The sequence below is a fragment of the Scyliorhinus torazame genome, chromosome 13 (assembly GCF_047496885.1).
Source record: "Scyliorhinus torazame isolate Kashiwa2021f chromosome 13, sScyTor2.1, whole genome shotgun sequence".
Lineage (NCBI taxonomy): Eukaryota > Metazoa > Chordata > Chondrichthyes > Carcharhiniformes > Scyliorhinidae > Scyliorhinus > Scyliorhinus torazame.
Genome location: NC_092719.1, coordinates 200331079 through 200355542, shown reverse-complemented (window position 1 = coordinate 200355542; position 24464 = coordinate 200331079). Strand labels below are relative to the sequence as shown.

Genomic DNA, 24464 nt, shown 5'->3' with positions numbered 1-24464 from the left:
GGGGGAGAGCGCAGAACAAAAGAGAAGCAAAGGGAAGGATGAGGTAGATAAGCAGCACGAACACAGGCCTCAGCAGTCATGGAGCAGGGCGAGGAACCAAGATGGTGCCACAAACAGCCACTTGAGGGGGCTTCAGGACGAAGGGAGACCCTGGAGTGCAGGGGCACAGCCACGTGGCGTACACACAGCTGGCGGCCATGGTGGGTGCACCCTGGACAAAAGGAAACCCCGGAGCACTGGGGCCCGACCTCATGGTGAGAGCGGTGACCGTGGCCATTTTGTACGGCCCCCTAACGAAGGGACACCCCGGAGGGCAGGGGATAATCCACCAGGTAAGTATGGGTGACCCCGCAGGACCGGTGGTCAAAAACCCTCACCAGGATTGTTACCTGGAACGTAAGGGGACCTCAATGGCCCGGTCAAAAGATCCAGAGTCTTCACCCACCTAAGAAGCATGAAAGCAGACATAATCTACCTACAAGAGACGCAACTGAGGGAGAAGGACCAACGGCTGGTAAGGAAGGGCTGGGTGGGACAGACATACCACTCATGCTACAGGACGAGGGCTAGGGGAGTAGCAATATTAATTAGTAAGAGGCCGAGGTTTACAGAAACCAAGACAGTTACGGATCCAGGGGGACGGTACATCATGGTCAGCGGTATCCTGGAAGGGGCACCGGGCGTACTGGTAAATGTGTACGCTCCCAACTGGGATGACACAGAATTCATAAAGAAGACCATGGCAGAAATCCCCGACCTTGACACACACCGACTGATCATGAGGGGCGACTTCAACTGTGTACAGGACCCACTGACCGACCGATCAAACCCCAGAGCAGGGAAAAAGACTGGCATGGCTAGGAAACTAGGAGCATTTATGGAGCAGATGGGGGGCGGTGGACCCATGGAGGTTCCTGCACCCAGGAGAGAAGGAATTTTCATACTTCTCACAAGTACACAAGGTATACACCCGTATAGAGTTCTTTGCAGTGGGGAAATCAGTGCTTCCAGGGATCACGGGAACGGAGTACTCCGCGATCGTTATCTCTGACCACGCTCCACACTATATGGATGTGAGGTTGGAGACAGGCCGTGCCCAGCGCCCCACATGGAGGCTGGACACGGACCTCTGGCCGACAAGGCCTTCTGTCAGAAAACATCGCGGGCCATAGGCGACTACGTGAGTAACAACCAAAACTGAAGGCTGTGATTAGAGGAGAGATCATAGCCTACAAGGCAAGCAGAGATAGGGAGGAAAGGGTGGCCAGGCAACAACTGGTGGACTCCATCCTGGAAGTCAACAGAAAATACTCCGAGGCCCCGACCGTAGGGCTGCTGGCGGAGAGGAAAAAGCTGCAAATGGATTTTAACCTGCTATCCACTAGGAAAGCAGTGTACCAACTCCGTCAGACACGGGGGACCTTCTACGAACACGGAGACAAGGCTGGCCGCCTATTGGCTCACCAGCTGAGAAAGCAGGCAGCCACAAGGGAAATAGCGCAGATAAAGGATAGCAGAGGCAGACTGGTACAGAACCAAAGGAGGTCAATCGGGCATTTGAGACCTTCTACCGGAGACTGTATGCCTCCGAGCCCCCCAACGGGGAAGCGGGAATGAAACTGTTCCTAGACGGACTGGAGCTACCAGTTGTGGGGGAAGACAGACGGGCGAAGTTGGAAGCACCAATAGACCTGGGAGAAATCATGGAGAGCATCAGCTCCATGTAGGCGGGGAAGGCGCCGGGACCCGATGGGTTTCCGGCGGATTTCTACAAAATATTTGCACCAGTCCTGGCCCCATACCTAAGGGACATGTTCGCGGACTCACTGGCAAGGGGCACCCTGCCCCCAACGCTAGCGCAGGCCACAATTTCACTGATACCCAAAAAAGATAAAGCCCTGTTGGAATGCGGATCATACAGACCCATTTCACTGCTGAACGTGGCTGCGGAAATACTCGCAACGGTCCTGGCCAAAAGGCTGGAGGGCTGTGTACCAGAGGTGGTCGCAGAGGACCAAACCGGCTTTGTCAAGGGTAGGCAGCTCACAGCGAACATCAGGCGGCTGCTGAACGTAATAATGACCCCCTCTGGGGAGAGAACACCAGAGGTGATCGTCTCCCTGGATGCAGAAAAGGCCTTCGACAGAGTCGAATGGAAATACCTCCTCGAGGTACTGGAACGGTTTGGGCTAGGAGCGGGGTTCACCGCCTGGGTGAGGCTCCTGTACAACGCTCCCAAAGCGAGCGTCCGAACTAACACCACCAGCTCTAAATACTTCCAGTTGCAGAGAGAACAAGACAGGGCTGCCCCCTGTCCCCACTCTTGTTCGCGCTAGCCATCGAACCCCTGGCGATAGCCCTGTGGGCCGCGAAAAGCTGGAAGGGAATCCGGAGAGGAGGCAGAGAGCACAGAGTCTCACTCTATGCAGATGACCTGCTCCTCTATGTCTCGAAGCCACAGGAGGGACTGAAGGCAATGCTGCAAATACTGAAAGAGTTTGGAACCTTCTCGGGCTACAAACTTAACCTGGACAAAAGCGAGGCATTCCCAGTGAACCCAAACAGGGGAGGGAGAGAGCTGGAGGGGCTCCCATTCAAAACAGCCAGAACAGATTCCGCTACCTGGGGATCCAGATAGCCAGAGACTGGACAACAGATCCACAAGTGGAACCTGACCAGCCTGGTGGAGGAAGTAAGAAGAGACCTTCAAAGGTGGTGTTCACGCCCACTCTCCCTGGCGGGGAGAGTGCAGACGATCAAGATGAATGTACTGCCAAGGTTCCTCTTCCTGTTTAGATCCATTCTGATCTTCATCCCCAAGGCCTTTTTCCAAAACGTAGACAGTCTAATCATGGCGTTTGTGTGGGAGGGTAAGAACCCGAGAATCCCAAAACAGACGCTGCAAAGAAGGAAAATCAAAGGGGGCTTGGCCTTACCAAACCTACAATACTACCACTGGGCAGCAACGGCAGAAAGAGTGAGGGGATGGGTACAAGAATCCGACACAGATTGGGTACAAATGGAGGAGGCATCCTGTAAAGGAACGACCCTCCGGGCCCTGGCTACAGCAGCACTCCCATCCCCCTCAACAAGATACACAACAAGCCCAGTGGTAGCGGCCACGCTGAGAACATGGACCCAGCTCAGACAACACTTCGGGATAACTAAAACGTCCCCCATGGCCCCCATCTGCGGCAATCACAGATTTCCCCCCAGCCATGCTAGATACCACCTTCAAAAGATGGAGGCGAGACGGGGGCACATTGACGGTCGGGGACTTCTACGTAGGGCACAGACTGGCGGCACTAGACGAACTTGACGAAGAAGTGGAGGCTAGCAAAAGGACAGGAAATGAGACACCTCCAATTAAAACACTTCCTCCGCAAAGAGACATTGGGGTACCCTGAGGCCCCAGAAAGCACACTACTAGAGGACCTGATAGGCACAAGCAACGAGAAGGGGGGGCTATGTGGGAAAATATACGGACAGCTACTGGACAGAACCCGGACTCCACTGGACGAGATCAGACAAAAATGGGAGGACGAACTGGGGACAGAGATAGGATGGAGACTCTGGAGCGAAGCACTGAGCAGGGTGAACTCCACCTCCTCCTGCGCAAGACTAAGCCTAATGCAGCTCAAAGTGGTGCACAGAGCGCACCTGACCAGAACCCGAATGAGCAGGTTCTTCCCGGAGGTGGAGGACAAATGTGAGCGGTGCCAGAGGGGCCCGGCCAACCACACCCACATGTTTTGGGCTTGCCTCAAGCTTGCTGAGTTCTGGACAGCCTTCTCCAAGGCAATGTCCAAGATTGTAGGGATGAGGCTGAAGCCATGCCCAATAGTGGCAATCTTCGGGGTATCGGAACAGCCAGAGTTACACATGGGGAAGGGGGCCAACGCCCTTGCTTTCGCTTCCCTAATCGCACGCCGGAGAATCCTGCTCGGCTTTGGGGGAGGGTGGAAGGAAGGCAGGGAAACCACGAGACATGATTCCACTCTGTCCGGAAAATAAAATAAAAGCACAGCCCGGGGGGGGGGGGGTGAGGAACCATAGACCGATCCAGAGGGCAATGAAAGGCACGTAGGGTCAGTTAAACAAAGGACAAACTAAGGAAATTAGCACAGGTGAGAAAAATGTGATGTGTATATATACAACTGTTTATAATTATGAGAAATGCCAATAAAAAGATTTTTTTTTTAAATTATGTCCTGTTGTTGACAATTGGTAACATTTTCACTGATCCATATAGACAACAATCACTAATTCCCTGTCATCAACCTTCTGTTACTTCGACAAAAAACTTAGATTAGTCAAACAGAATCTGCCTCCAACAAATTGTACTGGGTTTGCTTAATTAACTCAAACCTCTCCTGTGCCTGTTAATTGTCTCCCTAATTATAGTTTCTAAAACCTTAGCCATCACTTAAACTGATTGACCTGTAGTTTTGAGGAATGAGCTTGCATCCTTTCTTCAGTAAGGGTGTCACATTTACCACTTTCCAATTTCCCTGGTACCGCCCCTATACCTAGGAAAGATTGGAAGCTGATGGCAAGCTCATTCTCTATCTCCAACCCCAACCCCACTTGCCTTAGAAACCTTTGAAGCCAGCCATCAGGACCAGGCGATTTATCCACTGTAACATTTAGCTAGCCTTTTCTGTCCATCCTGCTCTCAATTTTCACCCGATTATCTCTCCCATTTCTACTTCAAAAGATGTTTAGTTAGTATCCTCTGCCTTAGTAACAACAGTACAAAGTAATCATTAAGTATTCTAGCCTTGGACTTCCGGTGGCGTGGGCGAGCAGGGCGGCCGCAACAACAAGAGCTCCCGCCGGTGGCTGCGATTCGCGGCGATTTCGGGGAAATCCCCGAGTCCTCATGCACTTCCCGACTATCGTCGGCCTGGGGGCCGTCACGAGCAGCCAGCGGGGCCGGTTTAAAAACCGGCCAAGAACCCCGCGCGGGTGCCGGGCGCTGAGGCGCTGGGCCCGGCGTGGCAGGTCAGAGCAGCGGGGGGCGGAGCTACGAGGAAGCTGAGGCGGCAGGCCCGAGGCCAGGGCACTATGTAGGGAGGGTGCTCCTCGTCGGATGGCTCCCACCTAGGAAGATGTAAGAAGGTTGAAGCCTGGTTCCGGGGAGCTCTGGGTGAATGCAGAGGAGAAAGAAAAGGTTTAAGGAAGTTTGGTGAAAGTTTTTGTTTTCTCTCCCCCCTTTTTTTTTCAAAAAAAGAATGTCAGATTGATGAAGGACAGGAGGGTGAAGGGGGAGAGAGGAGAAAAGAAAGAAAATAAAAAACAATAAGCCGTTAAAGGATGCGAAGAGCAGCGTCGAAGAAAGGAGGAAACGCGGGTTCACCGCCGAAGGAGAAGACGAGCAAACGTGTTGACAGGATGGCGGAAGCTGAACTGCAAGGCGGGGCCGCACTACTTACGGTGGAGAAGATTACCGAGGTGATGGCAGTGGAGCTGGAAAAACAGTTTGTGAGGCACATGGAGGCCTTGAGGAAAGAGATGGTGGTCGTGTTGAGGTCATTGGTGGATGAGGCAATCGGCCCGATGAGGGTGGAGGTGGCAAAGGCATCGGCCGAGGTGAGAGAGCAGGGCGAGAAGATGAAGGAGGTGGAGGAGGCCGTGACACGACACAGCGACCAGGTCACCTCGATGGGGGATGAGCTGCGGAGGTTAACAGAGGACTCCGAGCAAAGCTGGGAGACTTGGAAAACCGCTCAAGGCGGCACAATTTGAGAATTGTGGACTTGCCCGAAGGGACAGAGGGCCCAAGGCCAACGCAATACTTTGCTAAGAAGTTGGCGGAGCTGATGGGGGGGGGGGGGGTGAGAGCCCCACCCTGTACGAGCTAGACCGAGCTCATCGGTCATTAAGGCCGAAGCCCAAAGTGAACGAGCCGCCAAGGGCAGCAATTATCTGCTTCCATAAGTTTTGGATGAAGGAGAAGGTATTAAGCTGGGCGAAGCAGGAGCGCGAGGTGCTGTGGGATGGTACTGCGGTTCGGATCTACCAGGACCTGACGGTGGAGTTGGCAAAAAGGCGAGCGGCGTTTGGGCGAGTGAAGGCGGCTTTGTACAAGAAGGGGGTGCGATTTGGTGTGGTGTGCCCGGCGAAGTTGAGAGTAACATATAACGCCAAAGACTTTTATTTTGAGACAGCAGAGGCAGCTGAGGCGTTCGTGAGGGCAGAAGGCTTGGGACAGACGTGAAGAGCGGAACTGGAAGAGAGACTGTGGACTGTGTTTGAGCGGCTGGAAAATGTACAAATGTTACAACTTTCTTTTTACTGATTTGTACTGAAATTTACTTCTCTTTGCATTGTTACAGAGTTCAAGTTAATGGCGTTCTGTGTTGCGACGGTTAAATGTTATTTAATATCACATTGTCTATATAAATGTTTCTGGAACCTACCTCTCCATTCACCCGAGGAAGGAGCTGCGCTCCGAAAGCTAGTGATTTGAAACAAACCTGTTGGACTTTAACCTGGTGTTGTAAGACTTCTTACTTTGCTCACCCCAGTCCAACGTCGGCATCTCCACATCATGGCAACTGTCAGAGACAGAGTGCGAGGGTGCCAACCACACAGAGGCCACCCCTGTGAAGGGGGACAGAATGACTTATGGTAGCAGGCGTGGCCTGCTTACACCTTGGCTCCAGTGGAGGCAATTGTAGGAGGTCCTGTGTGAACCCGTCCAGGTCAACAAATGTCAAGTCACCTCCAGGCACCTTCTGGACTTGGCCTTGAAATGTCAAGTCACCACCAGGAAGTTCTCTGCATCGTGCCTTGGCCTATAAATGGGTAGTTAATTATGCAGAATGACTATCCACCATTTGCTGGGCAGATAGCCTCTGAATGATGATTTGCCTCCAGGAAGATCGCCTAGAGAATACATCAGCCCCCTGGTCCAACACACCCGTCTCAGAAATTTTCTTTGATCCCATACTAAAGCCCAATCCCCAAGGGACCAGGAAGATTTTGCTCTTAGTTAACTCGGTTTACCTCATTCCCCAGCATCAGATCAAGATGATACTGGTCAAGAAAGTTCTCCTGAACACTTTTCAGAAATTCCTCTAACTCCCTTTTCTTTTGCTGTAATCTAATCCTAATTCACAGTTGGGTAACCAATAATATCCCCACTCTATACTATCTTAATATCTCTGATTTTGAGGATTTGCTCCTCTATCTCTCTCACTATTTGAAAACCTATAGACTATCCCCGGTAATATGCTCCTCAGCTCGAACCAAATTGATTCTGGTCTTGCTTCGAGGACATCCTCTTTCCAACACACAATCTTTTTCCCTAATCAGTAATGCTACCCCAACGCCCTTTCTTCCATCACTATGTTTTCTGATATTTTGTGTCCTTGAACATTAAGTGCCCAGATCTCACCACTTTTAAGCCACATTTTTATTATTGCCACTACATTATTTTCCTGAACACCTATTTGCACTTGCAGCTTAACAAACTAATTCTCCATATTTTGAGCATTTACGTGCGCGTATTCTTGACTTGTCTTTGTATTCCACTTAGTCCTTCACAGTCTGCTCCTAACTAATATGGCACTACATCCTTCTCTAGTTCTAGCCAACACTCTGTACGTTGTGCATCTTATTCCTCCTTACTACTCCCAAATGCTGGTGCTCAATCCTCAATTTAGTTTAATCATTCCCAGTCACAATAGTAAACTTCCCTGTGAGGACATTGCTCCCAGTCCTGTTGGAGTGCAGCCCATTCCTTTTGAATAGTGCATTCCAGAACTGGTCTCAAAGCCCTTAGAATCTGATGCCTCCCTCCTGCACTATGCTTCAAGGCATGCATTGATCTTCCTATTCCTACCTTTACAGGCACATGACACTGGGAGCAATCCAGAGATTAGTACCTTTGAGGTCTTACTTTTAACTTATTCATTATCTCCTCAGCATCTGACCCATAGCATCTCATTTTAAAATAAAGCCCACATTTAAAGTCATCAACGGCGGTAAACAAAGATGGGAGGCAAGAATAAAATATAAAACCATTTATCTGCAGGAAACTTACAGAATTAATTGCTTGAACACTTTTATTTATCGGAGGAGTATGGGGTTGAATCAGATCCAAATTGTTAAGAAGAAGTTTCCTCTCAATAACAGCTGTTAAGAGTTCTAAGTGGAGAGAATTTAGCAATCTGCTCAAAAATTACCCTAATTAGCAATGTCACTCAGGCCAGCTAATCCTCAATTATCACCTTCACACAAAGACCATTGCCCTTTGAAACCATCCTCTTTGCATTCAAGCAGGTATCTTGGAGACCATTCTGCTTGCACGCATGTCAAGGGTACCAAAATCATGCACAGCTCCCTGAACAGAGGACAGCTAGGCTTCTCACGTTTCTGATAACGTTTCTCTGCATAAAGGAAGCACACATCTGCTGGAAGAAAAAACATGCTCACTGATTTACCATTCCCAGTTTATTTAACCTGGATTCATTTCACATTCCATAATTTTGAGAATCATAGAATCCCTACAGGACATGAGGCCATTCAGCCCATTGAGTCTGCACCAACCCTTTGAAAGAGCACCCTACCCAGGCCCAATCTCCCCACCCTATCCCCATGGCCCCACCCAACCTTTGGACACTTAGGGGCAATTTATCATGGCCAATCCACCTAACCTGTACATCTTTGGACTGTGGGAGGAAACCAGAACACCCAGAGGAAACCGACACAGACACAGGGAGAAAGTGCAAACTCCACACAGTCACCCGAGGTCAGAATTGAACCCGGGTCTCTGGGGCTGTGAGGCAGCAGTGTTGGCCACTGTGCTACCTCCCAGTCAACATTTAAGGTGTGAAATTTCGATGGTTTGTGATTTTCAAACTGAACTTTGAACATAGATAACCGCATAAAGGTCAGTGTCATTTTTATATATAGAGATACATGTATTTGAGTGGATATGAGTGCGTGTGACAAGAGAGAAATAATAATGCTGACTGTGGTTCAACGTAAATGTAGATAAAAATATCTGGCCAACATGAACTGTGGTAAACTACTTGCCTCAGTACCCATGGAGTAATTAGCCATTGGTACTGTGGCCAACTCTCCAAAGCTGATTGTAAATGAAGTCAAAGAGCTGAGGATTGAATGGTAGAAGCACATTATGGTATAATACCTGACAGACAATGGTGGTGTACTGTCCAGCATGAGCCTGCACCAGCACAGCCTCAGAGTGACGTGTTCGAAACATAAGCCCAAGGAACCATGGAATAGAAATCTTCACCTCATTCTTAAAATCCCAGGAGAGCAAACTATTTCCGAGGAAATGGTAGGGATGGTGCATCACTGCAAAGAAATACAGAGGAAAGTGAAGTAAAGATAGCAAGATTATCTCTACAAACTACATTTTTATTTTGAGAAAATACTTCGAACAATACAGATATCAGTGATGCACATGTTCTTGAGCTGGATATCACAAGTAATGTTCAAATATTTGTGTTAGCCAAAAAAAACTCCCCACAATGGAATGGAAATAGTGAATTATATATTTATGATGAGAATATCAAAAGAGCACCTCCTCCCCCCTTTTCCTCAATATCTTTTTTCGTACTCGGGATATTGGGATATGCAGATAAATACAATCACCAAAGTGAATATAATGTGAGACATGATGCATGTTATTATACAAGTCTTTTTGCAAACATAGTAAAAGGAACTTTGCACCTAGAGTATTTCAAAACATATGGTTTCAACCTGTACTCAATTAAATGTCGTCAGCTATCTAAATTCTATTGATCCTCAATGTCTCTTCCCCATGTCATACTGCATGACCTATTTCCACTTCCTGTCAATACTAATCTGACTGACTGCCAGGAAATGTGCAACAGCAATTGGTTAGGGAATTACAGTTTTTACGAGCCACATCTCACAGCTCTATTCCACGGTGCATTAATGCCTCAATGAACTGTGCCACCAGGGATATATCTAAACCCTTCTACGAACATGATTACTTTAGTCGGCAGCATGTTATTGGTTTGAAACATGGGTACCCACGGTGCAAGTTTGACAAGCTAGGGTGTCTGAAAATAAACTGGTTAGAAAATAAAAGTAAACAAAAAATCAAATGCTGATTATTTGGCGAAGCCTTTCTTATCTACACAATACCATAATCTTTCAGCCACGGCTTACCTTGTCCACAGTCCTTGCTTCCAAACCCCAGAGGGCATTCGCAGAGAAAGGTCTCCCAGATAACCATGCAGGTGCCTCCGTTTTTACATGGGTTTGAATCGCAGAATGGCTGTTTCATATTGCAACCTGAGGAAGATTGTGGGACACAGCAAAAACCCAGAGTTTAAGAATCAACATGCCATGATATTACAGAAATAGTTCTAAACTACATAGAAGTCATGTCAAAATACAAGGTATTCAAATTCTAACATCTGGGTTGTGATCCAGAGATAATAGAACTGCACGATGCACTGTACTATGGTCCTCTTGCATTTAAGACTTCTGAAATATTCTTCACATTCACTGAAAATGACATCACTACATAGCGAGGAATGCAATGTTTTACTAGATCGATGTTAGAACCATTATACAATCTGCACATCAATTTAGCTATTTCATCATTCAGATGAAGTCAACATCCAATGTTTTAGCCTGTCACTCTCAGATGCTGATATTCGCAAAGTGTTTCCAACATTTTCTGCTTTATTTTAACTTTACTGAAATTGCCTAGGTTGTTTGCCTAACAGTCATTTTATAAATAGTCTCAACTTCTTCCAGCTAAGCACTGGGGAGTCTAAAGCGCCACAACCACCACTTGTTCACCATTGACTCCATTTTGACCTCTTTCACAGGCTGAAACGGGCTGGGGTTCCTGTCCCCTTCATTACAAAGTGCCTACTTTAAATTGTTTATCATTTATCTTTGCCTCTGTATAAGAGATTTTAGCGGTAGAGTTTAAAATTGACCAAGGGGCAGCACAGTGGTAGCACTGCTACCTCATGGCGCTGGGGACCCAGGTTCGATCCTGGCCCAGGATTACTGTCCGTGTGGAGTTTGCACATTCTCCCACTGTCTGCTTGGGTCTCAACCCCACAACCCAAACATATGTGCAGGTAGGTGGATTGGCCACGCGAAATTGCCCATTAATTGGGGGGGGGGGGGCGGGGGAATAATTGGGTAATCTAAAAGTTTTTTAAAAAGTTTAAAATTGACCTGATATGAATGTTGGAGTAAAGAACATTAGCATGTGTTTAACCATACACATGACAGAAAACATTGTGCACATAGGGGCAGCACGGTAGCACAAGTGGATAGCACTGTGGCTTCACAGCGCCAGGGTCCCAGGTTCGATTCCCCGCTGGGTCACTGTCTGTGCGGAGTCTGCACATTCTCCCAGTGTCTGCGTGGGTTTCCTCTGGGTGTTCCAGCCATGCTAAATTGCCCTTAGTGTCCAAAAAGGTTAGGAGGGGTTATTGGGTTACAGGGATAGGGTTGAAGTGAGGGTTTAAGTGGGCCGGTGCAGACTTGATGCGCCAAATGGCCTCCTTCTGCACTGTATGTTCTATGTTATGTTCTACATGAAGCAATATTCTCTTCATGATAATTCAGTAACACTTTTGTACTCATCAAAGAGTACAAAGAGGGACACTATGTGACATTTTAAAATAAACTTCAATTTAGAAAATTAGTTAGAAACAAATAATCGATTCAAAACCAATGTGGTCAGAGTATAGCCAATAACTCTGAAAAAAGAAATGGACATGTCACAGGGAATAGGCATGATACAAGACTAGAAAAAACATTAAATGGTCATTGTGGCTGATGTTCTGGAGCATTATCAGGATCAGTTAGAAATTAAAGTGAATTCCCAACTGTGCTGCTTATCGCCTTTTTGAAGTAGTGTTGTGTGGTTGAATGCTGATACGGATAATAATGGTTGCTTATCCCCGATGATAACATTTCCATTCACATCATTAAAATTGGAAGTGATTAAAGTTTAGTTCATTTAATTTAGTTTTACACAGCATTCGGAATGTCTTGAACATTTCGGTGATGAATGTAACCTCTACAAGCTGACGTTTGAATTTGGATGTATTTTATCTGATGGTTGTCATGATATCCATATTAACATATCATGGTGCAATCACACACACACACACTGATGGACAGGTAGATGGACCAATCAACACACACACAACATCGCAGTCAATCACCAGTGAGAGCACACGCACTATAAAACAGGGAACACCACAGTTCCCGCTCATTCTACCAGGAGATAGCTCAGAGCAGAGCTCACAGCATGCCACTCAGACATACACCATGTGCTGAGCGCCTCACTAAGATAGTGCTAGGGCTGGGTCCACAGGTTAGCTGGTGAAGTACGAACCACAGCCAGAAGTTAATAGTTATTATTGTACAGAATAATAAAACAGAGTTGTACCATCTACAACCGTGTTGGTTCGTTTGTGTATCGGAACACCCAATAATGGTGACGTTGATCTTTATAAAATCCGAGAAATAGAAATCTGTTTGAAAAGTGAAGCATAATTATTCCCAACTAATTACCACAAAATAGGCAAACACTTGATGTCTCCATCATTGGAGTAACGCGTGTCACGGTGCCCTTTTTAGATGCTCACTTTTGACGACACAATTCACGTTCCAGTTCCAAAGAGTATTCTATAAGCATGGAGGGATTTTAGAAAAAAATATGTGTATGCTTGGAAAGTCACTGCAGGACATCAAATGATGAATCTTACATAGTGCAGAATTTATGCTACTTTGCATGTTTTTGTGAACTTGCTATTGAAAAAAGAGATTTTGCTGTTTTGTTATTGAGGTTATTGAAGAATTAAATAAAGCTCTTACCTGTTTGTTTTACTGATTTTGAATTTTGATCATCTTTGTCACATTATTGTATAGCAGTTTTGTGAAAAGACGCATCTACATTTATCATTTGTTCCAATTAATTTGGCAGGAGGGGCAAAAGAGTGAAGTGTTAGATAGGAGATACACAACGTAGGGGGAACTGGGAGAGACAAATTGGATTGGATTGGATTTGTTTATTGTCACGTGTACCGAGGTACAGTGAAAAGTATTTTTCTGCGAGCAGCTCAACAGATCAAAGAACAAAGAAATGTACAGCACAGGAACAGGCCCTTCGGCCCTCCAAGCCCGTGCCGACCATACTGCCCGACTAAACTACAATCTTCTACACTTCCTGGGTCCGTATCCTTCTATTCCCATCCTATTCATATATTTGTCAAGATGCCCCTTAAATGTCCCTATCGTCCCTGCCTCCACTACCTCCTCCGGTAGTGAGTTCCAGGCACCCACTACCCTCTGCGTAAAAAACTTGCCTCGTACATCTACTCTAAACTTTGCCCCTCTCACCTTAAACCTATGCCCCCTAGTAATTGACCCCTCTACCCTGGGGAAAAGCCTCTGACTATCCACTCTGTCTATGCCCCTCATAATTTTGTATACCTCTATCAGGTCGCCCCTCAACCTCCTTCGTTCCAGTGAGAACAAACCGAGTTTATTCAATCGCTCCTCATAGCTTATGCCCTCCATACCAGGCAACATTCTGGTAAATCTCTTCTGCACCCTCTCTAAAGCCTCCACATCCTTCTGGTAGTGTGGCGACCAGAATTGAACACTATACTCCAAGTGTGGCCTAACTAAGGTTCTATACAGCTGCAACATGACTTGCCAATTCTTATACTCAATGCCCCGGCCAATGAAGGCAAGCATGCCGTATGCCTTCTTGACTACCTTCTCCACCTGTGTAGCCCCTTTCAGTGATCTGTGGACCTGTACTCCTAGATCTCTTTGACTTTCAATACTCTTGAGGGTTCTACCATTCACTGTATATTCCCTACCTGCATTAGCCCTTCCAAAATGCATTACCTCACATTTGTCCAGGTTAAACTCCATCTGCCATCTCTCCGCCCAAGTCTCCAGACAATCTAAATCCTGCTGTATCCTCAGACAGTCCTCATCGCTATCCGCAATTCCACCAACCTTTGTGTCGTCTGCAAACTTACTAATCAGACCAGTTACATTTTCCTCCAAATCATTTATATATACTACAAAGAGCAAAGGTCCCAGCACTGATCCCTGTGGAACACCACTGGTCACAGCCCTCCAATTAGAAAAGCATCCCTCCATTGCTACCCTCTGCCTTCTATGGCCTAGCCAGTTCTGTATCCACCTTGCCAGTTCACCCCTGATCCCGTGTGACTTCACCTTTTGTACTAGTCTACCATGAGGGACCTTGTCAAAGGCCTTACTGAAGTCCATATAGACAACATCTACTGCCCTACCTGCATCAATCATCTTAGTGACCTCCTCGAAAAACTCGATCAAGTTAGTGAGACACGACCTCCCCTTCACAAAACCGTGCTGCCTCTCACTAATACGTCCATTTGCTTCCAAATGGGAGTAGATCCTGTCTCGAAGAATTCTCTCCAGTAATTTCCCTACCACTGAAGTAAGGCTCACCGGCCTGTAGTTCCCGGGATTATCCCTGCCACCCTTCTTAAACAGAGGAACAACATTGGCTATTCTCCAGTCCTCCGGGACATCCCCTGAAGACAGCGAGGATCCAAAGATTTCTGTCAAGGCCTCAGCAATTTCCTCTCCAGCCTCCTTCAGTATTCTGGGGTAGATCCCATCCGGCCCTGGGGACTTATCTACCTTAATATTTTTTAAGACACCCAACACCTCGTCTTTTTGGATCACAATGTGACCCAGGCTATCTACACCCCCTTCTCCAGACTCAACATCTACCAATTCCTTCTCTTTGGTGAATACTGATGCAAAGTATTCATTTAGTACCTCGCCCATTTCCTCTGGCTCCACACATAGATTCCCTTGCCTATCCTTCAGTGGGCCAACCCTTTCCCTGGCTACCCTCTTACTTTTTATGTAAGTGTAAAAAGCCTTGGGATTTTCCTTAACCCTATTTGCCAATGCCTTTTCATGACCCCTTCTAGCCCTCCTGACTCCTTGCTTAAGTTCCTTCCTACTTTCCTTATATGCCACACAGGCTTCGTCTGTTCCCAGCCTTTTAGCCCTGACAAATGCCTCCTTTTTCTTTTTGACGAGGCCTACAATATCACTCGTCATCCAAGGTTCCCGAAAATTGCCGTATTTATCTTTCTTCCTCACAGGAACATGCCTGTCCTGTATTCCTTTCAACTGACACTTGAAAGCCTCCCACATGTCAGATGTTGATTTGCCCTCAAACATCCGCCCCCAATCTATGTTCTTCAGTTCCCGCCTAATATTGTTATAATTAGCCTTCCCCCAATTTAGCACATTCATCCTCGGACCACTCTTATCCTTGTCCACCAGTACTTTAAAACTTACTGAATTGTGGTCACTGTTACCGAAATGCTCCCCTACTGAAACATCTACCACCTGGCCGGGCTCATTCCCCAATACCAGGTCCAGTACCGCCCCTTCCCTAGTTGGACTGTTTACATATTGTTTTAAGAAGCCCTCCTGGATGCTCCTTACAAACTCTGCCCCGTCTAAGCCCCTGGCACTAAGTGAGTCCCAGTCAATATTGGGGAAGTTGAAGTCTCCCATCACCACAACCCTGTTGTTTTTACTCTTTTCCAAAATCTGTCTACCTATCTGCTCCTCTATCTCCCGCTGGCTGTTGGGAGGCCTGTAGTATACCCCCAACATTGTGACTGCACCCTTCTTATTCCTGATCTCTACCCATATAGCCTCACTGCCCTCTGAGGTGTCCTCTCGCTGTATAGCTGTGATACTCTCCTGAACAAGTAGCGCAACTCCGCCTCCCCTTTTACATCCCCCTCTATCCCGCCTGAAACATCTAAATCCTGGAACGTTTAGCTGCCAATCCTGCCCTTCCCTCAACCAGGTCTCTGTAATGGCAACAACATCATAGTTCCAAGTAGTAATCCAAGCTCTAAGTTCATCTGCCTTACCCGTAATGCTCCTTGCATTAAAACATATGCACTTCAGGCCACCAGACCCCCTGTGTTCAGCAACTTCTCCCCGTCTGCGCTGCCTCAGAGCCACACTGTCCCTATTCCCTAGTTCTCCCTCAATGCTCTCACCTTCTGACCTATTGCTCCCGTGCCCACCCCCCTGCCATACTAGTTTAAACCCTCCCGTGTGACACTAGCAAACCTCGCGGCCAGGATATTTAAGTACATTTACAGATCATTAAGTACATGAGAAGAAAAGGGAATAAAAGAAAATACATAATAGGGCAACACAACATATACAATGTAACTACAAAAGCACTGGCATCGGATGAAGCATACAGGGTGTAGTGTTAATGAAATCAGTCCATAAGAGGGTCATTTAGGAGTCTGGTGACAGTGGGGAAGAAGCTGTTTTTGAGTTTGTTCGTGCGTGTTCTCAGACTTCTGTATCTCCTGCCCGATGGAAGAAGTTGGAAGAGTGAGTAAGCCAGGTGGGAAGGATCTTTGATTATACTGCCCACTTTCCCCAGGTAGCGAGAGGTGTAGATGGAGTCAATGGATGGGAGGCAGGTTTGTGTGATGGACTGGGCGGTGTTCACGACTCTCTAAAGTTTCTTGCGGTCCTGGGCCGAGCAGTTGCCATACTGTGATGCAGCCTGATAGGATGCTTTCTATGGTGCATCTGTAAAAGTTGGTAAGAGTCAATGTGGACATGCCGAATTTCCTTAGTTTCCTGAGGAAGTATAGGCGCTGTTGTGCTTTCTTGGTGGTAGCGTCGACGTGGGTGGACCAGGACAGATTTTTGGAGATGTGCACCCCTAGGAATTTGAAACTGCTAACCATTTCCACCTCGGCCACTTTCAATGGGAAAGTACTTGAGAATCAGTGATCACATAGAGCGGACAGTGTCCAAAGTAGAAAAATCAACAACCCAGAGGGGCACATGGTTGCTAAGGCAAGTAATGGTGGAAATGGTGATAGTCCTGACCAAACACTCCCAGTCCTGCTTCGATATGGGAGTGGTGCCAGAGGACTCAAAAATTGCAAATTATCCACCCTTATCAAAAAATGGGAGTTATAAACCTGCCAATTTAGGCCAATTGGCCTAACATCACTGGTGAGGAAACTGGTAGAGATATTGATGCGAAGCACATATAATTGATATTTAATAATAATATTTATTGTCACAAATAGGCTTACATTATCACTGCAGTGGAGTTACTGTGAAATGACTCCCCTAATCGCCACATTCCGGGGCCTGTTCGGGTACACAGAGGGAGAATTCAGAATGTCCAAATGACCCAACAGCACCTCTTTCAGGACTTGTGGGAGGAAACCGGATCACCCGGAGGAAACCCACGCAGACACAGGGAGGACGTGAAGACTCCACACAGTGACTCAAGCTGGAAATCGAACCTGGGACCCTGGAGCTATGATGTAACAGTGCTACCCATTGTGCTACCTTGCTGCCGATATTTGGGAAAATATAGGATAATAAAAGAAAGCTAGCTCAGTTTTGCTAAAGGCAATTCCTGTTTGACTCAAATACTTTTTGATTGAGTTCTATGGTGATGCAACAGAGGGACTGGTTGCAGGTAGTGCATCTGGACTTCAAAAGGCATTTGATGAACTACTACGTAACAGAATTGCCAACAAAACTGAAGCTCATGGGATTAAAAGGACAGTGGTTGTTTTTCAGACTGGCGGAAGTGTGCAGTGGTATCCCCACAGGGTCAGTGTTGGGGCCACTGATCCTTTTGATATATATCTATGACATGGATTTGGGTATAAGGCAGGCACATGGCAGCTGAAAATCAATGCATAGAAATGTGAAGTGATTCATTCAGACAGGAAGAATGAAACGAAGTAACATAAACAAAATGGCATAATTTTTAAGGCGCTACAAGAATAGAGAGGCTTTGAATCCAGAGAATTGGGCCGAGCAGTTGCCATACCAGGCTGTGATGCAGCCAGATAGGATACTTTCAATGGTGCATTTGTAAAAGTTGGCAAGAGTTAATGTGGACATGCTGAATTTCCTTAGTTTCCTGAGGAAGTATAGGCGCTGTGTTGCTTTCTTGGTGGTAGCGTCGACGTGGGTGGACCAGGACAGGTTTTTGGAGATGTATACCCCTAGGAATTTGAAACTGCTAACCAACTCCACCACGGCCCCATTGTACAGTACTTTCCTTTCTAAAGTCATTGACCAGCTCTTTAGTTTTGCTGGCATTGAAGGATAGCTTTTTGTCACTGCACCACACCACTAGGTTCTCTATCTCCCTCCTGTATTCTGACTCGTTGTTATTCGAGATCCGACACACTATGGTCGTTTCCTCAGCAAACTTGTAGATGGAGTTGGAACCAAATTTTGCCACGCAGTCGTGTGTGTACAGGAAGTATAGTAGGGGGTTAAGTACGCAGCCATGCGGGGCACCGGTATTGAGTGCTATTGTGGAGGAGGTGTTGCAGTTTATTCTTCCTGATGGTGGTCTGTGGGTTAGAAAGTCGAGGATCCAGTTGCAGAGTGAGGAGCCAAGTCATAGGTTTTGAGCTTTGATATGAGCTTGGCTGGGATTATGGTGTTGAAGGCAGAGCTGTAGTCAATAAATAGGAGTCTGGTGTAGGAATCCTTGTTGTTGAGATGCTCTAGGGATGAGTTAGGGCCAGGGAGATGGCGTCTGCTGTGGACCGGTTGCGGCGGTATGCGAATTGCAGTGGATCAAGATGTTCTGGGAGTATGGAGGTGATGCGCTTCATGACCAACCTCTCGAAGCACTTCATTATGACTGAAGTCAGGGCCTCCGTACGGTAATCATTGAGGCACGTTGCCTGGTTTTTTTTTGTCCTCCAAACTTCCACTCAGGTCTTCTGTCATTCAATCTCTCCTGGCTTCCACCTTATGTATCGTGGACTTCCATTTGTTCTTGTCTTACCCACCCACCCATTGGTCAAAACCTATTACATCTCTAACTTTTGCCAGTTCTGATGAAAGGCCATTGAGCTGAATGTTAACTCTAGCCACAGGTGCTGCCCGACATGCGGAAAATGTTTTGCATTTCATTTTTATTTCACAATTGAACATTCTACATTAAATATCAATTACTCTACAAACACATCTAAACTTACCTTTTTCATTGTATAATTTTAATGTTTGCTGTTTAATGCAAATATACACTCCAATATTGAAATTTTAACTGGTTCCACTGCACTTCTTCCAGTTCTATTTGGCTCCATGTATTGGATTCTCTATAGCTTTCATTCAATGGGGTTTATTCATTGTACTATGTATGAAAAAATAATTGATACTTGAAAGAGATTAGAGTCGGGCATATTTTATTCTTAGGGAGGATAGATGTGTGGTTGAAGGCTATATAAAACTACTTAAGCGTCCATCTCAAATTTTAGGGTGCTAAAAGAACAATTTCAATTAAGCCCCATTTCTTTCAGGTGTTTAGTATAATATTCATATCCTAAAGAAACAACTATGATAAGAGAGGAGGGAGAATTGTTTTACAAGTCATAACGTTTGTCAGTGTTTAACTGTTACAAGAATCTCAGAAATATGTGCCAACATCAGATCCATATCATGTGATCCGTGATTTTACATATCTTACCATTTTATCATCTGCACAAATGGATATCTGTCATCCATGAACGTGCAATGCTAAATATTTTTAGGGGAAAATAACATATCTTTTACACTGACTTTGGACACTGTTCACAGAGAGAGAAAGAGAGAGACACACAGTGTATATTTGCAATATACTGTCAACAGGGTTAGAAGTACATGACTCCATTACCTGGATCGGTACCATTATTGGCAATGTAGGCTGCCATGTCAACACGTTTGTTGTCAATGTGAAGCTCTTTCATACATCCCGCAAACTCAGTGTTAACCACTGGGAAATTCTCAGGTAGGTTTGGGACACCCCCAAGTAGCAAAGGGCCGGTGAGGTCCAGAGATCTATTAAAAAATGGCAAAAGTATAATGTCATCGGATACTTTACTCGAGGAATAATTCACACATGCACATACACTGACAGCTAGCTGCAAGACCAAGTTAACAGGCATTTTTGAAGACTAGGGATTTTAGTAACAGTTTACTATAAGTTGAACTCAATAAAGTCTCAGAATTTATGAATTTGGCCTGATTTCACTTAATGGAAATCATTACTGTTAAATGTCACAGAATGAAAGGTAACCACAAAATTGGTGGAATGCCACGTCATAGGAGTCACCAAGCAATTCAGATGCTACACAAATAAAACATGTTAGTTCCATTATCAACACCACTTATTCCAAGCATAGCAACTTCCTAATTCTTTGATGACTAAAATGTTACTATCAGTAATTTTTCTAAAAGTTATTCAAGAATTGTGATCTTCGAAGGCCACATGTTCCATTTATGTGTGCCATGGAGATAATTTTGCTTGAAGATTCAGGACTGTTGGTATTAAAGAAATTAGTATTGAAGAGATCTTGGGCGGAATTTTGCTATTTTTTGGCAAAGTGTCAAAGCCTGCCTGCTGCTTTGCCGGCTTTTCCGCCATATGTTTTTGAAAATAAAAATTAAGGGTCGGGTCAGAGCCTGACCCACCAGTAACTTATTCTCTTGAAAGATCAGAGTGTATTTTTAAAGATCACCCCGATGTAAAACAAAATAGCAAAAAGGAACATCGCACTGACACGACACTCCCTCCACCGATGGACATGGAAACCAACCAACCCCCCGACCTCTTCCCACGGATCTACCCAGCCGCCCCAATATGGCTCCTTCTGCAGCACCCCATGGAACCCCACACCCAGGGTTACTGCCCTGGCATGTCCCTCTCCCCCCTGGGGACTGTACTTACCTGTGTGCCTCTGGCAGGTTGTGGTTCACATGGTGCATGTTGCGGAGGACCTGTTGTGATTCACATCAGCGTGAATGGACAATCCAACAGGGGGTGGGGGGGGGGGGAACGATAATCAGGCAGAAACACTTAACATAATAATAATGATCTTTATTGTCACAAGTACGCTTACATTAACACTACAATGAAGTTACTGTGAAAGGCCTCCAGCCGCCACATTCCAGCACCTGTTCGGGTGCACAGAGGGAGAATTCAGAATGTCCAATTCACCTAACAGCACATCTTTCGGGGCTTGTGGGAGGAAACCAGAGCACCCGGAGGAAACCCATGCAAACACGGATGGAACGTGCAGACTCCACACAGTGACCCAAACCGGGAATCAGATCTGGGACTCTGGAGCTGTGAAGCAACAGTGCTAACCACTGTGCTACCGTGCTGCCCTACCATGTACAAACAAAAGGTCGAGCTCTCGGTTAGGTCATGGGTACACGGGCATCTCACCAGCGTAAAAGTCGTTTTGGATTCTCCACCCCCTCCAAAAACAGGGTGGAAAATTCCCCCCCCCCGCATCGTGTTTAACAATATGTGAAAGAAATCGTCAAAACTATCCTTCATTAGTTTCAGGCTCTTCCTAAATGTCTGTGCTGAAATATATCTGCTGTGTACTGTCGGTTCAAGGGCCCATCAAGTTAATTTTGTACTCCTCAGGATGCTTGAAGACGTCATTTGTTTTTAAAGTAACCTGCACTAAATAATACACAATAAAGTCAAAGTAAATGGTAATTGGAAAGTGGGTGGTGCAATTCACTGGTTTTTCACCACCAGAACATGTGTTCAAATTTAGCCCAGACTGACAGGATGACTCTCAATCAGCCCATCTCAGGAGACGATGGACTGCGTCCAGGGTGTACGTCACTTCTGTATTGAACATAGTCTGTTGTGGCTAAAGAGGCAAATTCATGAGTGGCATTGGCCAAGATCGACTGATGGTTTTTCCTTTCACAGGCTTCAATTTCTATCATCTGATCATCTCTTTGGCCCCGGCTTTTCCCACTGGCTGCACCTTTCTGGGCATTTCAGTCATCAGTGGGGACTTCACACGTATCCATAAGACGCAGGACAAAGAACAAAGAAATGTACAGCACAGGAACAGGCCCTTCAGCCCTCCAAGCCCGTGCCGACCATGCTGCCCGACTAAACTACAATCTTCTACACTTCCTGGGCCCGTATCCCTCTATTCCCATCCTATTCATGTATTTGTCAAGATGCCCCTTAAATGTCACTATCGTCCCTGCTTCCACCACCTCCTCCGGTAGCGAGTTCCAGGCACCCACTACCCTCTGCGTAAAAAACTTGCCTCGTACATCTACTCTAAACCTTGCCCCTCTCACCTTAAACCTATGCCCCCTAAGTAATTGACCCCTCTACCCCGGGGAAAAGCCTCTGACTATCCAGCAGGAGCTGAAGTGGGACATTCGAACCATCTAGTCTGCTCCGTCATTCAATGAAATCATGACTGATAATCTTCAACGCAGCTTCAATGACTTCTCCCCATAACCCTCAATTCCCTTACTGATTAAAAGTCTATCTACCTCAGCCTTGAACACACTGAATGACCCAACCTCTACAACCCTCTGTGGTAAAGAATTCCACAGATTCACTATCCACTGAGAAAATAAATTCCTCCTCATCTCGGTTTTAAATAGGCAACACCATACTCTGAGATTATGCCCTCTGGTCCTACCTAGACTCTCCCACAAGGAGACCAACCTCTCAGACCTATCCTGTCAAGTCCTCTAAGAATCCTATCTGTTTCAATAAGGTTGCCTCTCATTCTAAACTCCATGAGTAGGCGAGCACATCATTAACCCTCATATACATTCATTTGAATCTCATTAGCAAGATTGAAGCGAAATACAGTAGCAGCAGCCCCACCCCCCTACCCAGAAATTACCCGACTCCACAGCGGGAAGTCGCACAGGCATCGTTTGGTACTCCTTTTCAAAAGCGTGAAGCTGGCGCAATAGCTGCTGAGAGGAAGTGAGTAGCAGTTTCCATTTTCTGGCATGCACTGGAGCTGTTGCCTAGTGCTCGGGCGGAGTGGGGGGGGGGGGGGGGCTGAAGCATTCCAAGATGGAGATCACCCCTAGTTCAGGGTAGGGGGTGAAGGGATTTGCGTCTGAGGCCTTCAAGCCATTTTTAAATATTGTGGAGACCCATGGCAGGGGCAAGCACAGCTGCAGCCTTTCTGTCCTACCAAAACACTTCCAGGAAAGAGCCTTGCTGTGGCTTTCGTGCTGAAAGTCAATTTCGCCCCCTTTGACTGTGACCAGCCTCCAGCTTCACATTTGAAGGTTATTGCAAATGATGACTTTGTCTTGTTAGTTTGAAAGCACCTCACACTCCCCAACTCTCAAGTGCCTCCTCGAGGGCACGTCACAGAGGATGATTAATGCATTGCATTTCAAGCAAACTTTGAAGCCTGAACAATGTGCCTGAACTCTAGGAGCATCAGCACCATAAAGACAGCAGCCAGCAATCACTGTCTGTGTGGAGTCAACACGTTCTCCCAATGTCTGCATGGGTTTCTTCCGGGAGCTCCGGTTTCCTCCCACAGGTCCTTTTGAACGTGGAGGTTTTGGAGAGAGTACAGAAAAGGTTTACCAGGATGTTGCCTGATACGGAGGGTATTAGCTATGAGGAAAGATTGAATAAACTGGGATTGTTCTCCCTAGAGAGTCGGAGACTGAGGGGGCGACCTGATAGAAGTTTATAAAATTATTAGGGGTATGGCTAGGGTGAACAGTTGGAGGCTTTTTCCCAGGGCGGAAATGACAATTATAAGGGGGCACAAGTTCAAAGTGAGGGGGGAAAGGTTAAGTGGAGGTGTGCGGGGGAGGTTTTTTTACACAGAGGGCGGTGGTGGCCTGGAATGCACTGTCAAGTGAGGTGGTTGAGGCAGATACGGTAGTGACCTTTAAGACTTATCTGGATAGGCACATGACCAGACGGGTATAGGATACAGGCGGTTGGTCTGGATAGAACACGTGATCGGCGCAGGCTTGGAGGGCCGAAGGTCCTGTTCCTGTGCTGTATTGTTCTTTGTTCTTTGACCCGAAAGACGTGCTGTTAGGTAATTTGGACATTCTGAATTCTCCCTGTGTACCCGAATAGGCGCTGGAATGTGGCGACTAGGGGCTTTTCACAGTAACATTTCAGTGTTAATGTAAGCCTACTTGTGACAATAACGATTATTATTATTATTATTAAAAGACCTGGGCTTCAGCACTCAGAATCCTCTTGCAGCCAACAGTTAAGTGTGTGAATTAAATGAAGCACCTAAGCACAATCTCTCTAATGTTCCCGGCAGAGATCTGGGGTCTAGCAGCTCCTGATGTGGCTGTGGGACGAGTTTGCAGAGCAACGTTTGTCAGCACAACTCGCTTGATGGCACTTTGAAAGAAGACGGGACAGTCATGTTAAGGGTGTGGAGGCTTGTGGGAATTGAGGGTCCCTGGATGGCAGCTGTTGCTAACTTTGCCTTTGTTTAATTGCTCTGTTTTATCACCTTTGCTCGAGTTGCCAGGTATCTTTATGATACCGCCACGTGGTTCAAGTCAGAGTAATGATCAATAATCCAATACACCGCTTA

At 46.4% G+C, this 24464-nt stretch overlaps 1 protein-coding gene across 4 annotated transcripts in view; it reads right to left on the bottom strand.

The window, feature by feature from the left end:
* Positions 1-24464, bottom strand: part of celsr3 (cadherin, EGF LAG seven-pass G-type receptor 3) — a 341825-nt gene that overhangs the window by 165377 nt on the left and 151984 nt on the right. For all 4 annotated transcript variants that reach the window (XR_011934213.1, XM_072472880.1, XM_072472881.1 and 1 more), the window contains exons 7-9: positions 19760-19923; positions 10174-10299; positions 9161-9330 (exon numbers count right to left, since the gene is read on the bottom strand). Coding sequence is in view for 3 of the 4 variants with exons in the window: in XM_072472880.1 (XP_072328981.1) it covers positions 9161-9330; positions 10174-10299; positions 19760-19923 (460 nt within the window). In the remaining variant the exon portion in view is untranslated. The remainder of the gene's footprint in view (positions 1-9160; positions 9331-10173; positions 10300-19759; positions 19924-24464) is intronic.